At 25.9% G+C, this 22,224-nt stretch overlaps 1 protein-coding gene across 4 annotated transcripts in view; it reads right to left on the bottom strand.

The window, feature by feature from the left end:
• Positions 1-22,224, bottom strand: part of LOC129607383 (feline leukemia virus subgroup C receptor-related protein 2) — a 112,343-nt gene that overhangs the window by 15,433 nt on the left and 74,686 nt on the right. For all 4 annotated transcript variants that reach the window (XM_055518358.1, XM_055518360.1, XM_055518359.1 and 1 more), the window contains 3 exons: positions 19,834-19,936; positions 19,597-19,725; positions 19,420-19,515 (listed from right to left, as the gene is read on the bottom strand). In XM_055518358.1, coding sequence (XP_055374333.1) covers positions 19,420-19,515; positions 19,597-19,725; positions 19,834-19,936 — 328 coding nt within the window. The remainder of the gene's footprint in view (positions 1-19,419; positions 19,516-19,596; positions 19,726-19,833; positions 19,937-22,224) is intronic.

Genomic DNA, 22,224 nt, shown 5'->3' on the forward strand with positions numbered 1-22,224 from the left:
TTTTGAATTTAAAAAAAAAAAATTTCTTATTGAGTCCTTAAACATGGTTGAAAATTTTGCATCCATGTATGTAAGTATATGTATGTTATATCAAATTACTTTTATATTCTCAATTTCAATAGAATTGAGTTAGAAATAAGAATAGAATAATAAGAGAACGCATCAGTATATTACGGGTTTTGAGAAAATATTACCAGAACCACATATGTTTAAAAAAAAAACAGCAAGTTATTGCTATAAATTCCATTACTGACATAATATAACTATAAAACTAAAATTTATTTGTGTTTATCCTATCATGTGAGCATATTTTATTCAGCTGATTTTGATGAGTGTCAAGTAATACTGGCATATTCTTTGCATAGATCTACATCTATAATATAAAAGTTCCATACATGCATGTATGAAGATTTTAAAAAATTTTACAAAATTGAAAATGTAATAAAAGAATTATTTTAATTTTTTTTTATGTCTTATTTTGTTATTGAATCCTTTTTTTCCTATTCTTCCTACTTTTCTTTTTTTTTATTGCATAACATACTACCATTGCAGATACATAAGTATACAAATCGAATCTCAATGTGCGGTTTTAGTGATGACGGTGAATAGTTTCTCAATTTAATTTCAGTTTTGTGGCTTTGACAGTTGAGAATTTTCAATTCTTCCATTTTTTTTTTATGAAAAGAAAACTTCTACATAGTATATTCTTTTTTTTTGTATTTCGATTGAATGTCGATTGATATACATAAGGATAATAAGTCTAGTGTGATTTTTTTGTTTAATTCACAGAAAATAAAAAAAACTACATATGTATTTACAAGGATATGCTGATCAAGAAAAAACATTTTTATGTTTATTTACTTTTGTCAATATAAAAAAACAAACCGAAAAGCTGGAAGCAGAAAAAAATAATGAATTGACTTGTAATTGTGAATAGGGTTTTGTAATGAAACAAAAAAAAATAATTTAAAGATTTTTTTCTGGCGTAATCGGAAATAAATAAAAGAAAAGTAAAAAACGCCATATACATGAGCAAATGATGAGCTTGATAAAAATCAAGGATAAAAAAATAAAATCCGAATAAAATCCGAAATCTAATCAATTTGGTTTTTTATAACTTTAATTTGTTAGTTGAAATCGGCAAATATGCATGCATGGTTACTGCAATTAATGGAGTAAAAAAAAAAATTATAAATACATATACATATGAAAAGTGACAAATTGAAATTTAATAAAGTTATATTTCGCGTAGCTTTTAAATCAGTTGAAATTCTAAAAACTAGAAGAATAATTTATATTTTAGAAAAGAACATATGTATGTATTTCTCTCGAATTCTTGACAGTTATTTTTATAGCTGTATGAACGTATTTTCTAAGGGCATTTTAAATTTGCTTTACTGTCGATTTATTTATATCTGTCCGTCAGTCCGACATTCCGCTCGTTCGTCCCAACGATAATTCAAAGACTGGTTTCAAAGACACCAAAATTTTCACAAATGATTTTTAAAAGTAGAATGTCGGATTATTTAATTGGGTTATTTTAATTGGAATATTTTAATTGGATTAGATATTTTAATTGGTTCGAAAAGCTACCGTACAAGTGCAAAAGTTATTTGACTATATCTCTGAGCTTGAAGCTATAACATCGAAATTTCGTACAAGCAAATGTACTATTGAGACGGTTATTTGTGATGCAAATCTTTGAAATTTTTTGACTCCTTGTGATAGCTACCATACAACTTCAATATTGTTTTTTTATTATATCTCAGAAACTGTTGAAATTACAGTACTGAAGTTTGGCACAAGTTAGTGTGGTAATAGGGCAACTATTGTTTCCGTACGAATGTATGTTCGAAGGGTGTTATTAATTCGTTAGTAGGATAAGTTCGTACCGGTATCAAAGAGTTGACATGATCAACAATTTTTTTCTCGTTAGGATGAAAAATATTGACTACGATATGAGAAAAATACTTGTTGTACGAATGAAGAATAATGGATTCAAAATAAAAAAACTCATATATTTTAGTGTTAGTTTCACTCTCATATATTGTAGTGTTATTGGTTTCACTTTCAATAGACTCTTACCAGGAATTATTTACGGTCAATACTGTGTAAAGAGTGGTTGTTACTGATTGAATAGAAAAGAATTATGGTGGTATTTTTTAATTATTCAAATTTTCATCCTTTTTTCTTAAAGTTTTAGAAAACAAAATTGTGGATTTTTGCGGATATGACATGTTAAAACAAGCAAAAAATAAAAAGTAAAATTTATAAAATTTTGGGTAAAACTTAAAAATAATTTATAACTTTTCATTTTATAAAATCAACTTTTGTTTTCTAGACTTTTTTCTTTTCGGCCTAATTGTTTGGTAGTAAAGAGAAATTTGTAAAGAAATTCTAGAAAATTAATTGAAATTGATTACACTCGGAAAAAAAGTTTTTTTCCTTTTTTTTGCTTGTTTTAATGATTAAAAGGACAACTTGGCTTTTACAGTCATAAAAAAATATTTTACCAAGTACATAACTCTTAAAAAAAAGATAGGGATGAAATTCGCACAAAATTTCAGCTACAGTTAATTATATAAATTTGAAATTAATTAAAAAAGATTTCATAAATTCAAGTGGAATAATTCATTTGCAAAAGTTTTCTTTAAGTTTTTTCTTAAAGATGGAAAGGACATTATTGTTGTATGGTTTAAACTCTTGAGTTCCAGAAAAAGGTTTTGTTTACGTGGTGAATATTTTGAGGTTTCAATGATTTTTGTTAAAATCACAATATTTTAGCAGTACAATTTTAAATAAAAGAAAAGCTTATTTATTTTTTGAAACAATTTTTGAACAACACAAATAATGTTTAGAATAAATAATTACGTAAAATATTCAGCAAATAAATAGGGTAATAATGGGTAGAAAATTATATTAGAAAGTTGTTGACTGAATAATAAAGTTACAGAAAAACTAGACTATCAAAAGTACGAAAATAAAAACATTTATACAGAAAACGTATTGTAAAACTGAGTATAGCTTTAGTTGTATAGAAAAGTGAGAGCACTTTGTGTGAAATTTGGATTACTATGTGCATGTATATGCATGAAATATGTATTTATTAATTGTTTTATTAAATAACATTGAACAGCCAATATTTCGGCCAATAATTTTTAATTACAATAAATTTATACAAATTCCTTATGTCTTTGTAACCTTTATAAATTATTTGTATCTGCTTAATACTTCAAATTTAATTAACTATATAATTTATATTATTAATAATATTAAAGTTAAGATGATTATAAATATTTTATCATACTGTTTTCCTATTTAATTCATGTAAAATAAAAAGCATTCATAAATTTCTACAGCAGAGATAAAAAAAATTATTTGCACAATAGAAATACAATGATTATTATAAACGTCATTGTAATAAAATTCACAATAAATAAATTCTAAAAATACAAATTTATCTTAGCATCCTCCTTCAGTTTTAGATTCCTATTCTTTATAAATTTTGTTATATCCTTTGTATGTCGATACATGTATGTAACTAAGCATTTACATAGATACGTATGTGTTTATGTAGCTTGGTTATATTTTATGTCATTAATAATAGCAACAAAAAGTACGCTATGAGTTCAGAATGGGTAGCATAAAACATGTAAGGATGTAAATGAATGTATTAATACATAAATTGAATTGGATACCAATCTCATAAAGAGAAAGAGAGGAAGAACGTCGCAATTACGAGGTTGGAGGCGTACCCCAAAAAAAAAAATTAATTCGAAAACATGTAATGCTTTATTATTGTATATAAAAGTTTTCTTCTCTCTCATTACATATTTACAATATTATTGTTTTCCACATAACTATTACAAATTTGGTGTATTTATTTTGCGGATTTTGCATATTTTGCAGATTTTGAGGCTGATTATGTTAAAATATTAGATAATGTATTAATTTATTAAGAACAATTAGTATTGTTGTCAATAAATAACAGAATTTCTATTACCGTAACTGTAACGTTACGCTAAGATTTTTTAATAACAATTAGAAAGTTAATTTAATTTTAAATCTTTAATAAATTTTATGTGTGACGAGTGTCCATTGATTTGATTTGCATTGACATAATTTTTTAATAATTTAAGAATAATTTGAGGACAGAATTATCATTGATCACCGAGTCATCATAGAACACAGAAAAAATGTTATCATAATTATTCTTACAGGACTTTGTTTAAACTAAATTAAAATATGCTTTATCACAATTTTCTGTATATATATATACATATATTCAAATAAATATCAGTAAACTCCTCTATATGAAAGTAAAGATATTAATATTGTGAATAGGTGAATGTGTATAGATTTTGTGAATAGGTATATAAATTTTACATGTGTAACTGTTATATAAAATAAAACTGAGAAAATTTCTCAGACTTAAAACTAATTCAAAGCCAATTAAATATGTTAGATGCTAAATAAAAGAGATAATTATTATAAAAAGCAGATGTTTTAATAAAAAACATAAAATAAAATCTAAATAAAGAACATTTTAGGGACAAATTTTTATTGAACGTAAACAATAAAGAAAATAGAAACATTAAACTTTTATACAACCGTTGTTTTATAAAATTACTAATTTAAGGGAAAATTATTTTCTTAAGTTATTATTTGACAAAGAGAGCTATTTGTAAGATATCGTGAAGAATAAAACAACATCAATGAGGAAATATAAAATTCTCCATTTTAAGTTGCTGCTGCTGCTACCTTTAGGAATAAAATGAAATTTTTAGATTTCCAATTTTATTTTCCTAACTATAAATTGCCATGTGTTGTAATTGCTAATATATATTTCGATTTAAGTTGAATATCCGAAAATTGAAGAAATAGATAAATAAATAAATAAATAATTAAAAATTGATATACATGTGTATTACAGTATTACAGTAGTGACATTAACAATTATTTGTAATCATTTTTTTTACCTATTAGAATCAAAAATTAATAATTTAAAATTTATTCAACTAAAATTACAATTCAAATTCTTTTCAGAAATTTAATAAAATTCTTTTTTTCCTTAATAACCAAAACCAAAAATATAAGTGGAATCGTTCATTCAAGAAAATGTAATTATGGGATTAAGTTTATTACTATAATAATAAAAACGTACTGAATAGAAAATTAAATCTCGAAAAGCAAATAAAATCTGATTACATGCTTCCATTTTCATTTTTCAACATAGAATTTCTTTCTTTATATATAAAAGCGAGAGAGAGAGAGAGAGAAAATAAAATCGTTTTTATTAACTTTGGGTAATTTTTTGATAATCTCTACTGAACGTTTGACTTGGAAATATTCTTAAACCACAAAATAATAAAGTTTGTTTTCATAACCGATTGATTTCAAATCCTCCTTGGTTAAATGATATATATGTACATATATACATATATATGTACATATTATGTAGAATTTATTTTTTACTTAAAAAGAAATTCATGCGTAAAATTCTACAAATTATTTTGACACTATTTTTTAAATTAAATTAACTTATAGCTTCAATAGTTTGAGAGTAAAAATCTCCTTGTCAATTTCGTGGTAAAATTATTTGTTTGTTATGCGTTCAGATAGCGTTTGAGCAGTTCGATAAATTTTACTGCACATTCGAAATTAAGATGTTTTGACAGATATTTTTATCTTTTAATACGCAATTGTTATAGTCAAACGAAAAATGTTGAGTCTTGTTAATTGCATACATGTGTATGTATAGTTTGGCGTTTGTTTCTGGAGGAGAACGAAACGATGCAACATTTATTATGTGACTGCGAGGCCGTTTGAGTGGGATGCTTCGGAAGGGAGGGTTTTGTGGCTGCTGTACTCCGGTTGTCAGAGGTCTGAGTATAGGGCTAATATAGATGGGGATGGTAATCACAAAAGATCCTATGAGTCGACGTTAGAAGGGCTTAAAAAGAATTAAATTTGTTTAAAATAAAAAGCGTTAAATGAAGTTTTAAAGAGTATTTTAAAATTGCAGACCTCATCATTTATGGGCTAAAATTGTAACTTGACTCGCTTGAATTTTTTCGATTTCTAAATTTATTGGAATTAAAAAAGACACTTATGTGATAGTTCAATATACATAAATTATTACTAATAAATTCTAATAATGAAATTTGATGTTAAAAATAATAAATTATAATAAAAATATAATTTCAATTTATTTGAATTTTAGTATTATAAACATAAACAAAAATTTCATACTTGCATTTCTATATACATATGTATGTGGATATATGTGGATGCTTTGAAAATTGAATTGCAATGCTGTGTAAAATCAATGCAAAAATATATTTTGAAAGCGAGTTTCAAAAGTACCTACTCAAGAAAGTGTAGATGGTAAAATAAAAATTAAAAAAAACATTCTCTTAAAATGATGCCAATTTCAGTTCCCTCCAAAAAACACTATAGAAAGCTAATATCAGCCGAAAAACTTAAAGAAATCTAATCTTTAAATAAATTTAAGGATGAAAATACTTTGATTATTTCCTTATTAGTGAAATTCAATTGTGGTATTGTTAAAAAAATAATTTTTCGTCTATAACATTTAAAATTTGCACAAATTTAAAAGAAAAATTTTTAAGTGTCAATTGTGGAATTGGAATACTCCACAATTGACACTTATTGACACAAGATAGGCTCTTATTATTTTAATTCTGAATGTCAGAGAAAGTTAAGTGCGTTTCACGTAAGTTACTCTCAGCTATTCTGGAGTATTTTACGACTGTCATATAGAAAATTCGAGTCACAATTCATCTCACAAATCGAAGAGATCATTTAATTTTTTGTTTAAATTTCTTGTAGTTGCTTTAAAGAGAGCAGGAGTAAAAGTATAAAAATTTCATTTTATTTTATATTCATTTTATTATATGTGAAAGAAATCATGAAAACCACCAACAAAATTCCTCTAAAATTGAGAGTAAAAAAATGATTATTTTTTTCCTTTTTTTCATACAAAAAGAAGGGAAGTATGTAATTGAAAAAGGATTTAAATAGCTGAAGAAACTAAATTTTTGTATATGTATTGAGTAAATGGAAAAGAGCAAGAATGCAAAAAAAAAGAAGAGAGAAGGAAGGAAGTTATAAAAAAAAAAAGAAAAATAAGGAAAAAAAATTCAATTTATTTTCCTCTTTAAGCTTCTGTGAGTGTGTCCTTTTTTGATATTTTAAGAATTCAATTTTATTCTGGTTTTTAAATTTTGTTTTTTTTTTGAATTTTGAAACACTTTCCTATCAATTGACATCATTTTGAAAAATTTCTTTCAAGAATGTTGATTTTATAATATTTAAACTTTTCACAAGGTGCCTACCTACATAATATTACATATGTACATACATTCCTTATATTTTTATGGGAAAGAATAGAATTGAGAGTGCCTTAGATTTAATCATCTTTCTTATATATTAAGTATTTCATGAATCACTTTTAATAATGAGGGTTTTGTTGTATTATAAATTTGATGGAATTTACTTAAAGATGTAATGACTTTTCAAATTTGATTTTTAGGTATATGTAATGTATATACATACTCATTTATATTTGTATAATATATACAGCAAGTTAGAATGGAAGTAAATTTAATAATGCAATTATAAGATGTTTTTTTCCCTTACTCTATTAGGAGCTTAGGGATTCCACTTGAGATCTTCATCTCATTCTATTTTTTGCTAATGGCTTGGTTTGACCATGTTAAATATAATTTCCCTAGAAATTTTCCACCAAATTGTGCTAGTAGAGTTTATTTTCATAAACTTTTTTTTGTCTATGCTTTTTTCTAGATATGTGTCTGTTTATTAATTGTTCAAAGTGTTCTAATTTGCTCTGCATGTCACCGATCTTGTGGGAGAAAAGGCAACTTACCATCCGCGTAATCCAGATATAGATATTGAGTGAGATTCCAGAATAGGACCTTTCCCTGTGAGCAGGCGACTTATAATGACTCCTAGTTGGTGGGTGAATGACTTATTTTTCCTCTATGTATAAGCGCTTTTTAGTGCTTTGTATATTGCATCTAGCTTAATTGTGTCGAAGGCCTTCTTGAAGTCGATGAAGAGCATGTATAATTGTGTTCTGTACTCTATTGACTAATGTATTGCGACTTGATCGACACAACTCCGACGCGGGCGGAAGGTGGCTTATTCTTCACGTATTGCATATTTTAAGCTTTTTTCTTAAGCGATTTTGGATAATTGTTGCCAAGACCTTGTATACTGCATTTAGTAGTGTGATGCCAATTTTAATTATAAGATATACATTTTTCAAGTATTCCAATTTCCTTCAAATTTTCTTAATTTCGGGAGTTGATAGTTAGGAAGAAAATTTTTGCTGTGTCATTTTAATACCATAAAAAAATAAAAATTAATTAAAAAACTTGAGAAAAAAATCAAAGTACAAGAGTTGCCAGACCGTTGACATTCACGAAATCGAAGAAATTCAATTTAACCATTATGGTTTCTAAAAATAATTTTTAAATCTAAACCTCTTTCTAAAATTTCATAAATTTGACGTTAAAGTATAAAATCAAGTTTAATAGGCCAAACTAAATAGAATTTATTGCTTATATCTTTAAAAAAAAATTAAGTGCCTATATTATAAATGGATTTCAATTTAAAATGGTTTTCTTACCCTCAGAATATCAATTCAGATCATGTTATACAATATGTATATAGCAGAAATAGAAAATAGGAGACTTGTTATAAGTATTGTATGTAAAAGGAAAAAATAAAAATATAATTTTATTGGTTTATAAATTCTAAGAATATTTGAAAAATCTAAAAATATTTTTTATTGTTATTGAAAAAGGTTCATCGTCAGATCATTTAGCATTAATCGGTAAATATTTCTCTTTAAAAATAATAAAATATCATTTTGTTTGCAATTTAATAAAGCGGCCCATTTGATTCTTCAATATTATTTTTTGGAATCGTAAATTTTTCTTAACTGAAAATGTAGTAAGACATTTAAAATTTTTCATGAATATAAAATAAAATTTTCTAACATACCTGACATAATTATTTTAAAAATAAATTTTTGGAACTGACTTTCAATTAAATTTTATGAAAAAATATGCTGTAATATTTGTACTTAGTCTTTTATTCTACATAGACATACCGTGATATTGGTAAGATTTTGAATATTGTGCAATTTACTCATCGTATTTAAGTTGACTAATATTCATTACTGTCGGCTATTAGATGAACTAAATTTTCTAATATGTAAATTGAGTTTCTAAAGGCATTATATGTAAGCTATGATTAATAAATAATTAAATAATCGAGATTTAGTTAGCACTTCGTACATTTCTTTAATCTTAAAGGAAAATCTAAAGGAAATTTCCATTTTGATTTTATTGCAAGATTTATGAAGATTTAAATTATGTTTTTTTTTTTTAAATTTTTCTTTCTACTGTTTATTTAAATTTTTAGAAAAACAAATAAAAGAATAATCACTTAAAACAGTACACAAACCGTCACCTGTTCAAAAAAAGAAAAGAAAAGAGAGAAAATAATAACAAAATAATAAAAAAAAGGACTTTTGCTCTTTAAAAATTATTTCATTTGTATGTACAAGGTTTTGATGTCAGAAGACCTTAAAATTTAAAAAAAAAATATTAAAAATAAAACTTAATAGTAAAAATCAAAGTGACAACAACAACTGTTGGATGATGCAAAGGTACAAAAACATTAAAATTATATAAGAGAAAAGATAACTGACATGTCTACAAAAGGTTCATAACTGTCAAGAACTAATGTTGACCTAATGTATTCAAAATTGTTTACCTTTATTTAGTAAAATAATAGGAATCAAATTTTCGTAATTTTTCGAAAAAAAATTCTCTTAAGCATCTAGCTATGTTTTCTTGTGTTTGTTTAAATACATTTTAACAAGAGTGTTTCCGCTTACTTTTTTTAGTTCCTTCCATTTTAACTTAAAATTTGCCACAAAAAAGCGGTACATTTTAAAAGACAAAAAATTAGCAAACTTATATCCAGTCGACATTCATAATACGGAAAATTGAGTTTTTACCACGTTTGATCTAATGACGTTAGATATTCACTATCGTTAATGACAATTTTAAACGGTTTGTGTCTTCGATAATCAAATAGTATTTTCAGATAATTTTTGCTGCTGACGCGGAAAGGACCGGGTTGAAGGCTGACTTTCTTGTGAAATTGCTTGGACTTGAATACGAACTTCACTGGCGGAACACGAAGCAGTTCTGTCATGCTAAGGTATTCCTTACATCACGCTCGGCAAATTTAACAACAGAGTTGCAGGGAAAGTGGGTTCGTAGTTTTGCGAATTCTTTTACTAGACACTGCACAGTAAAATATTACCTCCATAAGCTGGGGCAAACAAGCTCTCCCTTGTGCAGATTTTGTGGGGAGAGTCAAGAAATCGCCGAGTACATTCTTTGCGACTACTCGGTATTGAAGGTTCGGTGTCGCAATTTTCAGCGGAGTTTTTTGAGCTCTTGCCCCATTCGACTTTCTTAAAATCTATTATCTGAATATCAAATATTTGCTACAAAATTTGATATTCGTTATACGAATCAAAATTGCTTCAAAGATTTTGCTCCGTACAAATTTCAGAAATTTGGGTAAAACAACGTATAATTTTGGGACACTTGTTGTAATATTAAATTATTTCTTTGGGAATTTCACTTGCAGTTATTGAGCTTCAGAAGTTTCGGTATAATTTTTTTTTTTAAGTCACATTATGTAAACTGAATTATTCTTAAAATTTTTGAATTTCATTAATTGATCAAATACTTTGGGAACTCAATTTGAAACCAAAGTTAAGACTTGAGAAACTTCTGTTGGCAACATAATTTCCATTTAATTTTATACGATACGAGTATAATAATGAAGATTTCAAGAATTAAAAAATAAAAATGAAATTCCTTGCAGTACCTTTTAATATTAAAAAAAACAAATTCATTTTCTTAATTTCCTCTTTTTCTTTTGTACTTCACATTTCTTTATTTTAAGTTGAATTTCTAATCTTTAATTAACATTCCTCTGTCCCAAAGTTTCATTAAAATGGAATTTTTACTTAAAACATTGAAATCTTCATTAGCTACAAATCAACTGAAAAAGGATCAGAAAAAATGAAACAATGTAAAAAAAAAAGATGAATAGGAATGGACGTAAAGAATAATAACGGTATATTTACTTTGAATACTATGCGTTGCAATTTCTTATATAATTTCTGTTTCATAAGATCCTTAAAGTAATTTTGAGTACCTTTTAACATAACTGTACTATTTAATCCATTTGTGGAATTATTATCCTGCCTGCTCCTTTTTTTTTTGCTTTTTTCGAAAGTTAAATATCAATGGAGGACACTTTCTTTCTTCAAGTTAAATAAAACTCTTTTTCGTTTACATTTGTATAGCAAAAAAAACAAGAAAATGAAAAACAATCTGCTTTATTTATGTTCAATGTAAACAAAAGGACTTTATTTTACTGTTTTTAGTTTTTTTTTGTTTATTATATGCCATTCTATAACGGTATAATAGACAAAATTCTAAACAGAAAATAAATTAGAAAAAAAAAAGAGAAAGAAAAGTTACGGATAATGATGAGAGACAACAACAATTTAATGTTCATATAGAAAATGAGTACAGAAACAAACAGAAAAGAAACGAAAAAAATTTTAGTCTCTCCCTTAGGGTAATTAACAAGCAAATTTTATTAAATTTTGAGATTTGAAGTCAAAACTTGAAAGTGACCCTAAGATTTTTCTTTGGCAAACATGGAGATTTTCATATTTTTTGATTATATGTAAATGTTCTTAGCAAATTATCAGTTGCGATCACGCGAGTTCATAACGTGTTTTAATACATATACTTGCAATTAAAAAGGTGGAGCGTAAGCAAATTATCGAATTACTTGCAATTAAAAAGGTGAAGCGTTAAAAATTTTCGGAGAGCATTTACTTTTGGTATCTAGTTACTGTTTGTTATTCGGAACTTTGAGTTAGTCTAAATTCCTCTAGTTTCAATTGCATAATGACAAAGAAAATAATTACGAAAAAGTTTTTAGAAATTTATAAGAACTAAAGAAGAAATTTTGTAATTTTTGTCACAAAACCGAACAGGAAAACTGAGTGACAGACGTAATGGAGGACATTTTCTTTATATTGTGTTCTTTTGAAAAATTGACTCAAATGAAGGCAAAAAGTCATTTATTATTCAAAGTTGATAAAATGTTACTAATTTCAAAGATGTATGGTGTTCGGTAATTGATTTATATTTATTCTTATTTAAATCTTAAATTCAATATTAAAAGTAATTTTACAACAATTGGAAGATATTTAATTATTAATTAAAAATTTTTAGATTTATTTTTGAAAAACTTAAATTTCCATTGAAATATTTTAAAATTTAATGATAATTTTGCATAATAAAACAAAATAAAGCAAAAGATGATTTTATTTTTAAATTGAGAAATGAAATTAATTGCGATGATTGAGATTTTTTGAAGCTAATATCTCCAAGGTGAAATATCGATATTGAATTAGATATGAGAAACATTTTTTCAATTAAAATTTCAAAATTAAATTCTTCGTGTCGTATGCAACAGCGCTTAGTTAGTATATTATTCAAATTCGCTTCGTGATTGAATGTAGATTCTGAAGTACAAATGGCCCAATTTCTGAACCAAAATATTACCGTAATTGAAAATTCAGCAAAACTATATGTGTGCGATTATAATCAGTTTTTAGTTTCTACTAAACACTCTAGAAATTATAGTGTAGCATGCAACAAAACGAAATTAGGACCTTATTTATTAAAGCAATAGAATTTTTGAAGCATGCCACTGTCGTACCACCAGCTATGTTAAATCGTGTTTACTAAAGATATTGCCTATGAAATATTTTATTTATAAAATAGAAAATAGCGATCTTTAAACTTTATAAAAATTAAATGCGAAAAAAAAAATCCCTCAGACAGGAACAATATAGTGAAAACCTGAAGAGTAATAAATTTTTTCACTTATTTAAAATGTCATCAAAGATTAAAAAAGTTTATGAAAAATGAAAAAGCAAAAAAAAAAAAAACAGAACAGTAAGAAAAGCGTGTGTACACAAAGATAATTTGATTTGGAAGAAAATAAAAGACGAAAAACAGCAAAAATTTCAACTGAGCATGAAAAAACACTAAAAATATAAAAAATGAAATTTATTGTTAAAAACTTTTTCTATTTTTATTTTTAGTAAAAGATTTTTGCAAGCTATCATCCTACCTTTAATTGAAAGTTTAAGAGGGGAGTGAGCGGTTCTTACATGGAATTAAAATAGAAGAAAACGTTTGTCTTCCATTCTTTTCTTATTATCAACAAGTGTGTACTTTATAAGTAAAAATATCTGTTCATTTTAAAATTAAAATGTCATTTATGAAAAGATATTTTGAATATTTTCTACATATATAAATAATTTAAAACATTTACATATATTAAAAATTAAATTTACAAGCATTTCCGCAAAAACTACAGTTACATTCTTGCATGTAGAATTAACAATATCAAACTGTCGTGTGTTTTGCGAGCATACACTAGAGAAATTCTCTCGTATTCGCTGAGATTTTTAATGGCACGAGTTTTCGTTGAAATTAAATAAATTCCCTTATCATCTTCTTTAAATTTGACGTCTTTACAATACCTTATCTTTAAGCTTGAAATTAGCAAAAATGTACTGGGAGAGTAGCATACAATTACTCGCTCGCGTAATCTCTCGCTTGTAGTATCGTTTAAGAATTTAAATTATTTAAAAAAATTGCATGACAACTGCCAACAAAATAATTTTCTAAAATGATGTTCAATTTTTAAATAGTTTACTAAAAAATTTATAAATTGGCATTTATGAATTGACATTTAATTGCTTCAAAAGTTTATGTTTCGTTATTAATTTGTTTACAAATTATTTGCATAGTATTAAAAAAAAGACATGTGACAAGAAATAATAAAGAATTTTGATTTATTAATCCAAGAAAAAAAAACAAGATTAAAAGCTAATAAAGGCAAACTTAACAACACGATTTTGTTTTTCTTCAGATTAAGAAATACAGAAAGTTTTGGAATCATAAAAATTTTTATTTAAAAAGTTTTTTTTTGTTAAAAAAATTATAGGTGGAAAACTCTTAAAATTTAAAGACACGACCCTAAACAACAAATTTTTATGTATTCATGTTGATAGTGGGTGTTTCTTGTTACAAAATTTAAGATAAATAATAACACTTAATGGAGTTTTTTCGACTGTACATGAAATTCAATTCAATATTACTTTTTCACATCTCATGATTTTATTCAAATTCGTATTTTTAAACAAATTGATAAATTAGTAATTCCTTAAAAAAAATCCATTGTAGAGTTTTCTTTACACTTTAAAAAATTTTTTAATTAAAAATTAAAATTCACTGATAGTTTTTAAAAAGTTGCTTAAGAAAACGCATAAATTGTCCGAAAATTTGTTCAGAAATTGGGCACTCACTGATAATTTTCATATTTTCTTATTAAAACAAAAAATTTTCTTTCAAGATTTGATAAATTGCCATTCTTCCTTTTGTATTTATAACAGGAAAATAATTTTTAAATGGTCACAGATGCCCCTGGGGTAAATTTTGTAAACTAATAGAAACCTTTAACACAAAGGTAAGAAACAAAGGTTTTTACCATTTAAATGAAGTAGAATTGAAAAGGATTTAAAAGTTCTTGATTAGAATAAATAATAAAGAAAAAAGAAACTAGAAGGACAAAAGAAAATTCAATGCTGAAAATAAGAGAAAAATCTTTTCATTTACAAAGGGGAAAAAAATTAAAATGAAAGTCGCAGTCTTTTCTTTTTTAAACGGTAATTAAACTTAACAACTTAACTAAAGAGATTAAAATGAAAAAATAACAAAAACAAAAAAACGTAACAGTTTAACACTATTTTTCATCTTCATTTAGCTCCTTAATAATCACTCAATAAGCTAATAGAAATTATCAACTTTATCTTAAGTTTTAAGTTAAAGCAGTAGGATTAAAAAACTGTTAATCCTCGTGCAAAATAAAAAATCTCAGGTGTTTTATTTAAATAACGGTTTAAAAAAAAAACCAAAAAAATATTCTCCTTTATCAATAAGGTGTACCAGTTAAAGGAAAAGAGATGAAAGACAAGAGTTCTTGAGCTCGTTTTTATTTTGGTCTCCAAAAGAATTATGAAAGAGTTCTCCAAATTACCGCCAAGATCCAGTCTTAAAATTTTACGTGAATAAAATATTACAATCCATTTATTATAAATTGTATCAAACAAGAAGACCGCAATAACCCAGTTTAACACCCCGAAAAAGTTTTACAAATTATGACGCATTCGAAAATTGTTTTAAAATTTAATGAACTTAGTGTTAAAATTATCATTATATAAAATATCTAGTTTAAAATTTAATTTTACCAATTAAAAATTCAAATTGTAAATTTTGCCTTAAACACACTTTACGGAAAAAAATTCAATTTAAAAATAATTTTGTGTTTAGTGCGTCGTTTATTTTGGGTTTTGGTTTCACGGGTTCACCGACGTTGAATTTGAACTTTTTTTTTGTAACTAAAATATTCAATGACATACACATAGTAAAATAATAAGTGTGAATGTAAATAATAATCCTTTAAATCCTGAACTGATTAAATAATTATATTAAATTATCCTTTTTCTCTTCTGTTTTGCTAAAAGAAAAACAAGAAATTAATGTAAAATAATTTTTGTTTTATAGGTTAATTTGTTTTTGAAAATTAAATTCATCTTAGTTTTACATCTCAGTTTTCTCGTTGTCGCCTCTGAAATATGTAGAAAACTATTTTTGTATAGTTAGAGCAAAATATTTAAATTAAGATGACGCGTTTATTTATTTAAAATTTTTCAATGGCAAATTGAGAATTGTCGGTTTTTCTTCTTTTTATGTATAATTAGATTTTTGACAAAAATTCTATATTAAACTCTTTCTGGTTCGAGACACATTTAGAGTTGTCGCACAGACGTTTTCGGAACGTTTTAGACTATGAACTGACTTACACGTAAGATGCAGCTATATTTTATCAGCGATATATGAGAAGTTGTGTTGGCAGGAACAGAGGCAGAAAAAAAAATAATATTAGTTTAATATTTCAGAAAAAGCCTCCATTCTTGTTTGACTCCGAAAATTTGGGAATTTTTTGAGTTTACAAGCGTCGTACTTGGATATATAGTCGTAATTTTGAAATCACTTAAAATATGCATTATCACCATCTTTACAGGTATAACATAAAATTGGAAGGGCTGCATATTTTTTGTTGTGTCAAATTAGTCGTTCTTTTAACTAATGCCAAAATAATATGAAAAAATTGTTATTGTTGATTTTATAGTCTTCATTTTATAATTTAGAATATAAATATTTTTTGATAAGCTTACACTTTGTTAGAATATTTTTTTATAATTACAAAATGACATTACTTATGGCATTTCTATTTCAAATTTTTTGTTGCCACTGGTAACATTGTCGTATTTTGTATTATAAAAAACCTTCTTTTACTGTTGTAATTTTGTTAACATTAAGTTTCTTGTTTCTGTTGCTTAAAATTTGTTGACTTTCATTTTCTTCCGGCATTATTCTTCCTTCTAATTTTCAAGATTCTTTCATAGTATATGAAGTAATTAAAGAAAAAACTGTTCTGTTATAACTATAATTATTTTTATTATTCACAATATACCAACGTTAACATTTTAATACATTGCAGGTTCCAAATTCTCAATGGGTAAATAATTCTCAATTTTAAGTACAAAATTGTATCTGGTAAAAATAACAAGTGAGAACAAGAAGAAAAGATGTGGCAACGGAAATCGGATGATGTTTTATGACGAGAAAGTATGAAAAAACAAAAAAAGAAGAATAAAAAATAATATAAGAAATTGTGGGAAATTAAAGTTAAATATAAAGTCTGATTATTTTAAGCATCTTGTCGCAAACAGAAGGGCGCGGAGGGGGAGTGCGGTTGAAGAAAAGTTGCATAACTTTTATATTTGTACATAATTATCCTTTACATGTACATACCATTTAATATTATGTTTTCATTATTAGTTTTTTCTCGTTTTTTAAATTTGACTTTCACGCCTGCTCCCCTACCCGCTTCCATATATTTTCTCTTTGCTTCTTTATATGTTTAAATTGAATTTTATGGTAAAGTTTCTGCTCGTAAAAAAATTGAGGAAAAAAGTTTTCTTTTTCAAAAAGAAAAAATTTAGTTTTTGTAAAAACGTGTGAAATTTGTTATAAGATAAAACTACATGGGTAGAAAAAAGTTGTATTAAGTAGGTGTTTGTTAAAAAAATTAGAGCGTCTTGTACTTTGGGAAAAAAATGGTAAAGAAGAAAATTCTGAAGCTTCTTCACTTTGGCTATCAAAATACAAAGTAAATATTTAATAATTCTCTTTTTTTATGAGAAAGAGATAGTTGTAGTTTAAATAAATTTTTACGTGCTGTTTCATTTGAATTTCGGCACGAATGACTGTTAAGCTTTTTCTAAAGAGAACGTGCAAATTGCATAGAAATTTTCATTTAAACGCGTTTTATTTATTCACCCTTTTAAATTTTATTTTGCGATTTTTATCCTCCCTATTTTCAAATTGTTCCATGTGTTTAAAGTGACAAAAGCAACACATGACTATTACTGGATTTAATTAAAAGGGAAAGGGAAAAGGGAAAATTCACACAATTTAAATCTTTTATAAAATACAAAAAAAAAAGCGTTTCGAAATTGCATAATTAACAGTACTATCAAAAAATATTTCGGAAATGCAATGATTAATCTAGGTGTCGTTCTCAATAAAAGTCCTATAAGTGTCGTGAACCAATTTTTCTCCTGCGACATCATCACTAGTAAGAAGTTGGTAAGTTTTTAGCCAAGCTTCCCGAACAATGTAGAGGTGCAACGGTGGCAGTACAACGATTGCTCCCAGAGCAGCTGTGAGAGTGTTTCGCATTGCTCCAGTCACTCCCAGACAAATCAGCCTCGGCCACTTACACAAGTTAACCTGCACATTCACCTGTTCCACCTTGCCTAGCAAGGCTAGGCCGTCGTTGCTCTCTTTATGATCCTGTTATATAAGTATTCCAGGACAAGCGATCATCTAAGGTTAGCCTTTAATACTAATCTAATAGTTAAACTCCCTGAAAACCGGTGGTATATGAGATGTTGATCTTGCTTCGGCAGGACATGTGCTAAAGTTGGAACGGTTTGTAGTTTTACTTTATAACTGATATTTTTTTGGAAAAATTTGGGGAAACTTTAATGCTTTCTAGCGTTTTATTACGGATTCAAAAAATTTATTCCAAAAAACAGATCAGAAAATCGGTTTTCTACTTTAAAAAATTTGGTGTCGTTTTCAAATTTGAATATCAACTGAATAAATTAAAATTGACTCTCATGTTTTGCAAGTTTTAATAACTTTTAATAAATGAATCCCACTCATTTCAAAAATATCATTTTCAAATCTATTTATTAGAATAATAAATTTTAAATTTGCTACTGCATTGTATTTTATTTTCTAGAAAATCAATTAAATTTCAAAATTTATGTGTTTGGTGTTGGTTGCATCAATTTATAAAATTTATAGCAAATTGTATAGCATATAATGCACTTATGCTATTAAATATTTCCTGTTCCGGATTTTGAGCCAACATTTTAAGTGATTATATTTTTTTTTTGTAACATTTATAGGAATTTTGTATCTAAAGTTATAGTTGCATTATTTTGTACTTTAAATAGACACAACATGCACTTATCAAAATTGTTAATAAAATTGTTTACAAATTTGATGAAAATTTTACAGTAATTGAATATGGTGTAAGAATAAAAATATTGCAGAATAGATAAAGAACTTTTAATATTAAAATGCATATGCTGCAGAATTTTATAATGTAACTGGTAGTTGAGAGATGCCTTTAGTTGAAAATTCAGTGAATTTTTAAATAAGACTTTATTAAATTATAATTACATAAAAAGTTTTTGGACCTTTCGTTTCATCATACATACCACAAAGTATTTTAGGGTTTTAATTAAGAGTTTTTGAGAAATTTGTTTCGTTAGAGTTTAAAAAGATGGTGTAAGAGTTTAATATTTTTGCTAAATAAGTGGAATTGTTAACTATGATTTTAAATTTTATAGTTGTTGCATCTTTAAACTTAGATTTTACTTAATTTTTCCAAAGAATTTTTTAATATGAAAATTTTGAAATTATTCTATCTCATTTATTCTTTTCATTTATCTTTTTATTTATGCTATATAGCGTCACAATTCAAATTATATAGGCGTATAAGATGACCCTTACTTGAACGTTTAAAATGAGAATGGCTTACCTGATTACCGAATACTCCAACACTACAAGCTGATGATACTTGATCTGGACCAAACCAAACTGCCGCCACCCTTGCCGGTAATGAAAGAATACAAACCTATAAAAGATACGTAAAATGTTCATTAATTTATCAAAAAATTTTAATATTTAAAATTTTTTTGTAGATATTGAAATTTACCTGAGAAAGTGCAACAACTGATTGACCAATAAAACCAACATAAAATAAATCTGGTTGCACTGAAAATACTTTTATCCAAGCACCAGTACATGTTCCTATTACACCAACAAGTGCCGTTATTCTGAGACCCTATATTTAACAATAATATAAAAATAATGAATAAATTATTCATGCAATATTAGAATGAAATTGATGTTAAAAATTTAATAAAAGTGAAGAAAATTGACGTTTTTATACCATTTTATCGAGGAACCAACTGCCAGGAAATATCAGTGGGATATATAAAATCATATAAATCATAGATGTCCAATCAACCCAAGTTCCACTTACTCCATAATATCTATAAAAATATTGAAAAATAAATTTATAAAATAAAGCGAATTAATTTGAAACTAACAATAAAAAAACAAAAGAAATTGGAGAACAAAAATGAAAATTTTCGAAAAGTTTGTTGGCTCGCTCTTTTTCAAAAAGAAAAGTTTTGTACTTTATATATGTGGTCAAATCCATTACTCGTGTATTATTATTATTGATTATAAATCTCATATATGAGTTAGGAAAAACTAAAGAGGGAAAACACAACAAAGGAGTATAAAAACTACAAAAAGGATGAAAACAACCGAAAGGAAATTTATTCAAAAAACCTTTTTTTTCTTCTTTTGTTAAATGATTGCCGTTATCCTTTAGGAAGGATATACCTTTTTTTTATATTTTGTTTTTGTTTTTTGTTACAATATTCAAAAGTAATGTTTAAACTAATTTTATAGAGAGAAATTTTAACAAATTTTGGGCAGAAACTTGCCTAGATATTTTGTGGTTTCATTGATTAAATCATGTTATTTGTATTATATAAAAATTTAAGGACTATATTATAGAAAAAATTCTTCCAATATATTTTAATCTGAGAAAATAATTCTATAATGATCAATTTTATATGTAGAGAATATTTTATATTAAGTTATAAATCTAAACAAAAGAAATCAGTAACATTGGAAAAAATTGTTTGAAAGTGTGGCGGAGTAAATTTTATTCAATTTTGTCAGATTTTTTTTGCAATTTGTCCATATTTGCCGTGAAATCAGGAAGCTTTACTGACATTTTGCTGATTTTACTCAAAAAAATAATGGAATTTTCTAACCATGCTGTTGTTTTTGGAGAATTGTATTCCACAATTTAATAACCTTAACAATTGTTTTTGTTATAAATGGGGGCTTGAAATAATTTGTTGTAACTACGAACATTAAAACTTCAATACTAATTTCAAACTTTAATCCTTGCGTATCAAATTAAAATATATTTTTAAATATTTCAAACTTAATTTTTAACTCGCACTTATTATTTTGTTGTTGTTTAATTTTAGATTCTTCCTGCTGCAAATACGACCTCTATCAATCATTTTACATAAAAGGATTTTTAAAAAGGAATTGTGATTTTAAGAAAAGAAGACAAACAGTATGAATGAACATGATTTAAGCTCAGATTATCATTTCAAAAATACAAAAACATAAACAATATGATCCTTCAAATTCAGAAGATTTGCACCCTATTCCATTGTTGTTGAACTTTTTCATTGAGGATGTGAACAACACAAAGTACTTATTCATGTTTGAGTTTTGGAAAATTTTTTATTTTTTTTTAGGGGTTATCCTTACAATTGCTTGGATTTATTTCATAAATCCAATGAAAAATTCCCTGATTTTTAAGCCGACAAAAATTTTTTTGTTTATTTACACTTTTTTTTTTAACAGTTACAACTGTTTTTATTTTTGTTTTTCAGTATTTTATGTTTGTTTTTATTTATTTTTCTTGTTTTCTTGTTCTTTATTTTTTTTTGAGAATTTATGATTTCAATTTTGAATTTTTCTTTTCAACTTTAATTCTCAATATTTTCTTGTTTATCGTTGACAAACAATCATAATATCATCTCAGTTTGAAAAATACACAAATTCAAACGCATATATCAACAATTTAGCATAAATCATGTATTTAATTTTTTAGTACAGTAGGGGAACTGAAAAAAATGGTTATTACAAGAAAGTAATGAATACGATTTTATTAAACGGAAAGATGATGAGTAGCATCAGTTTGTTATCCTCTAAAATTGGGTAGAAAGGGGGCTGTCAGATTGAGAAACAACATTTTTGACGAAGTTTCTGAAAAGAATAAATGAAATAGAATAAATGAAATAGAATTTAGAATATGAAATAATTCGGACTAGCATAACCTATAATTTTGCTAATTATTGGTAAGGAGGCAAATATTGCGCCTGTAATATTATATTATGATTACACATGAAGTATCCTGAAGGCATTTTATATTAGGCCGGGTGCTACAACTAGCGTCCATGGCTGTAGCGAATTAGGCTTAAGTTGACTCTTGTCAATCTGAAATCTAAATATCTATCTAAGTATTATTGAACTGAACTGTAAAAAATAAAGTGAAGGGAAAAGCAACAAAAAAAATCTACCAAGTTTTATTCAAGGATAAGAGAAGAAAAAAAAGAATTGAAACAAGGATGAAATACTTAAACACATCAATATAAAATTTGAAGGATAACACAATAAAAGAAAATTTCCTTTTTTTTTTTGGGTTTTCTATTACAATTTACAAAAATTTTTTTATGCTTGA

This window comes from Condylostylus longicornis, unplaced genomic scaffold, assembly GCF_029603195.1.
Source record: "Condylostylus longicornis isolate FDR11 unplaced genomic scaffold, ASM2960319v2 ptg000027l, whole genome shotgun sequence".
Taxonomy (NCBI): Eukaryota; Metazoa; Arthropoda; class Insecta; order Diptera; family Dolichopodidae; genus Condylostylus; species Condylostylus longicornis.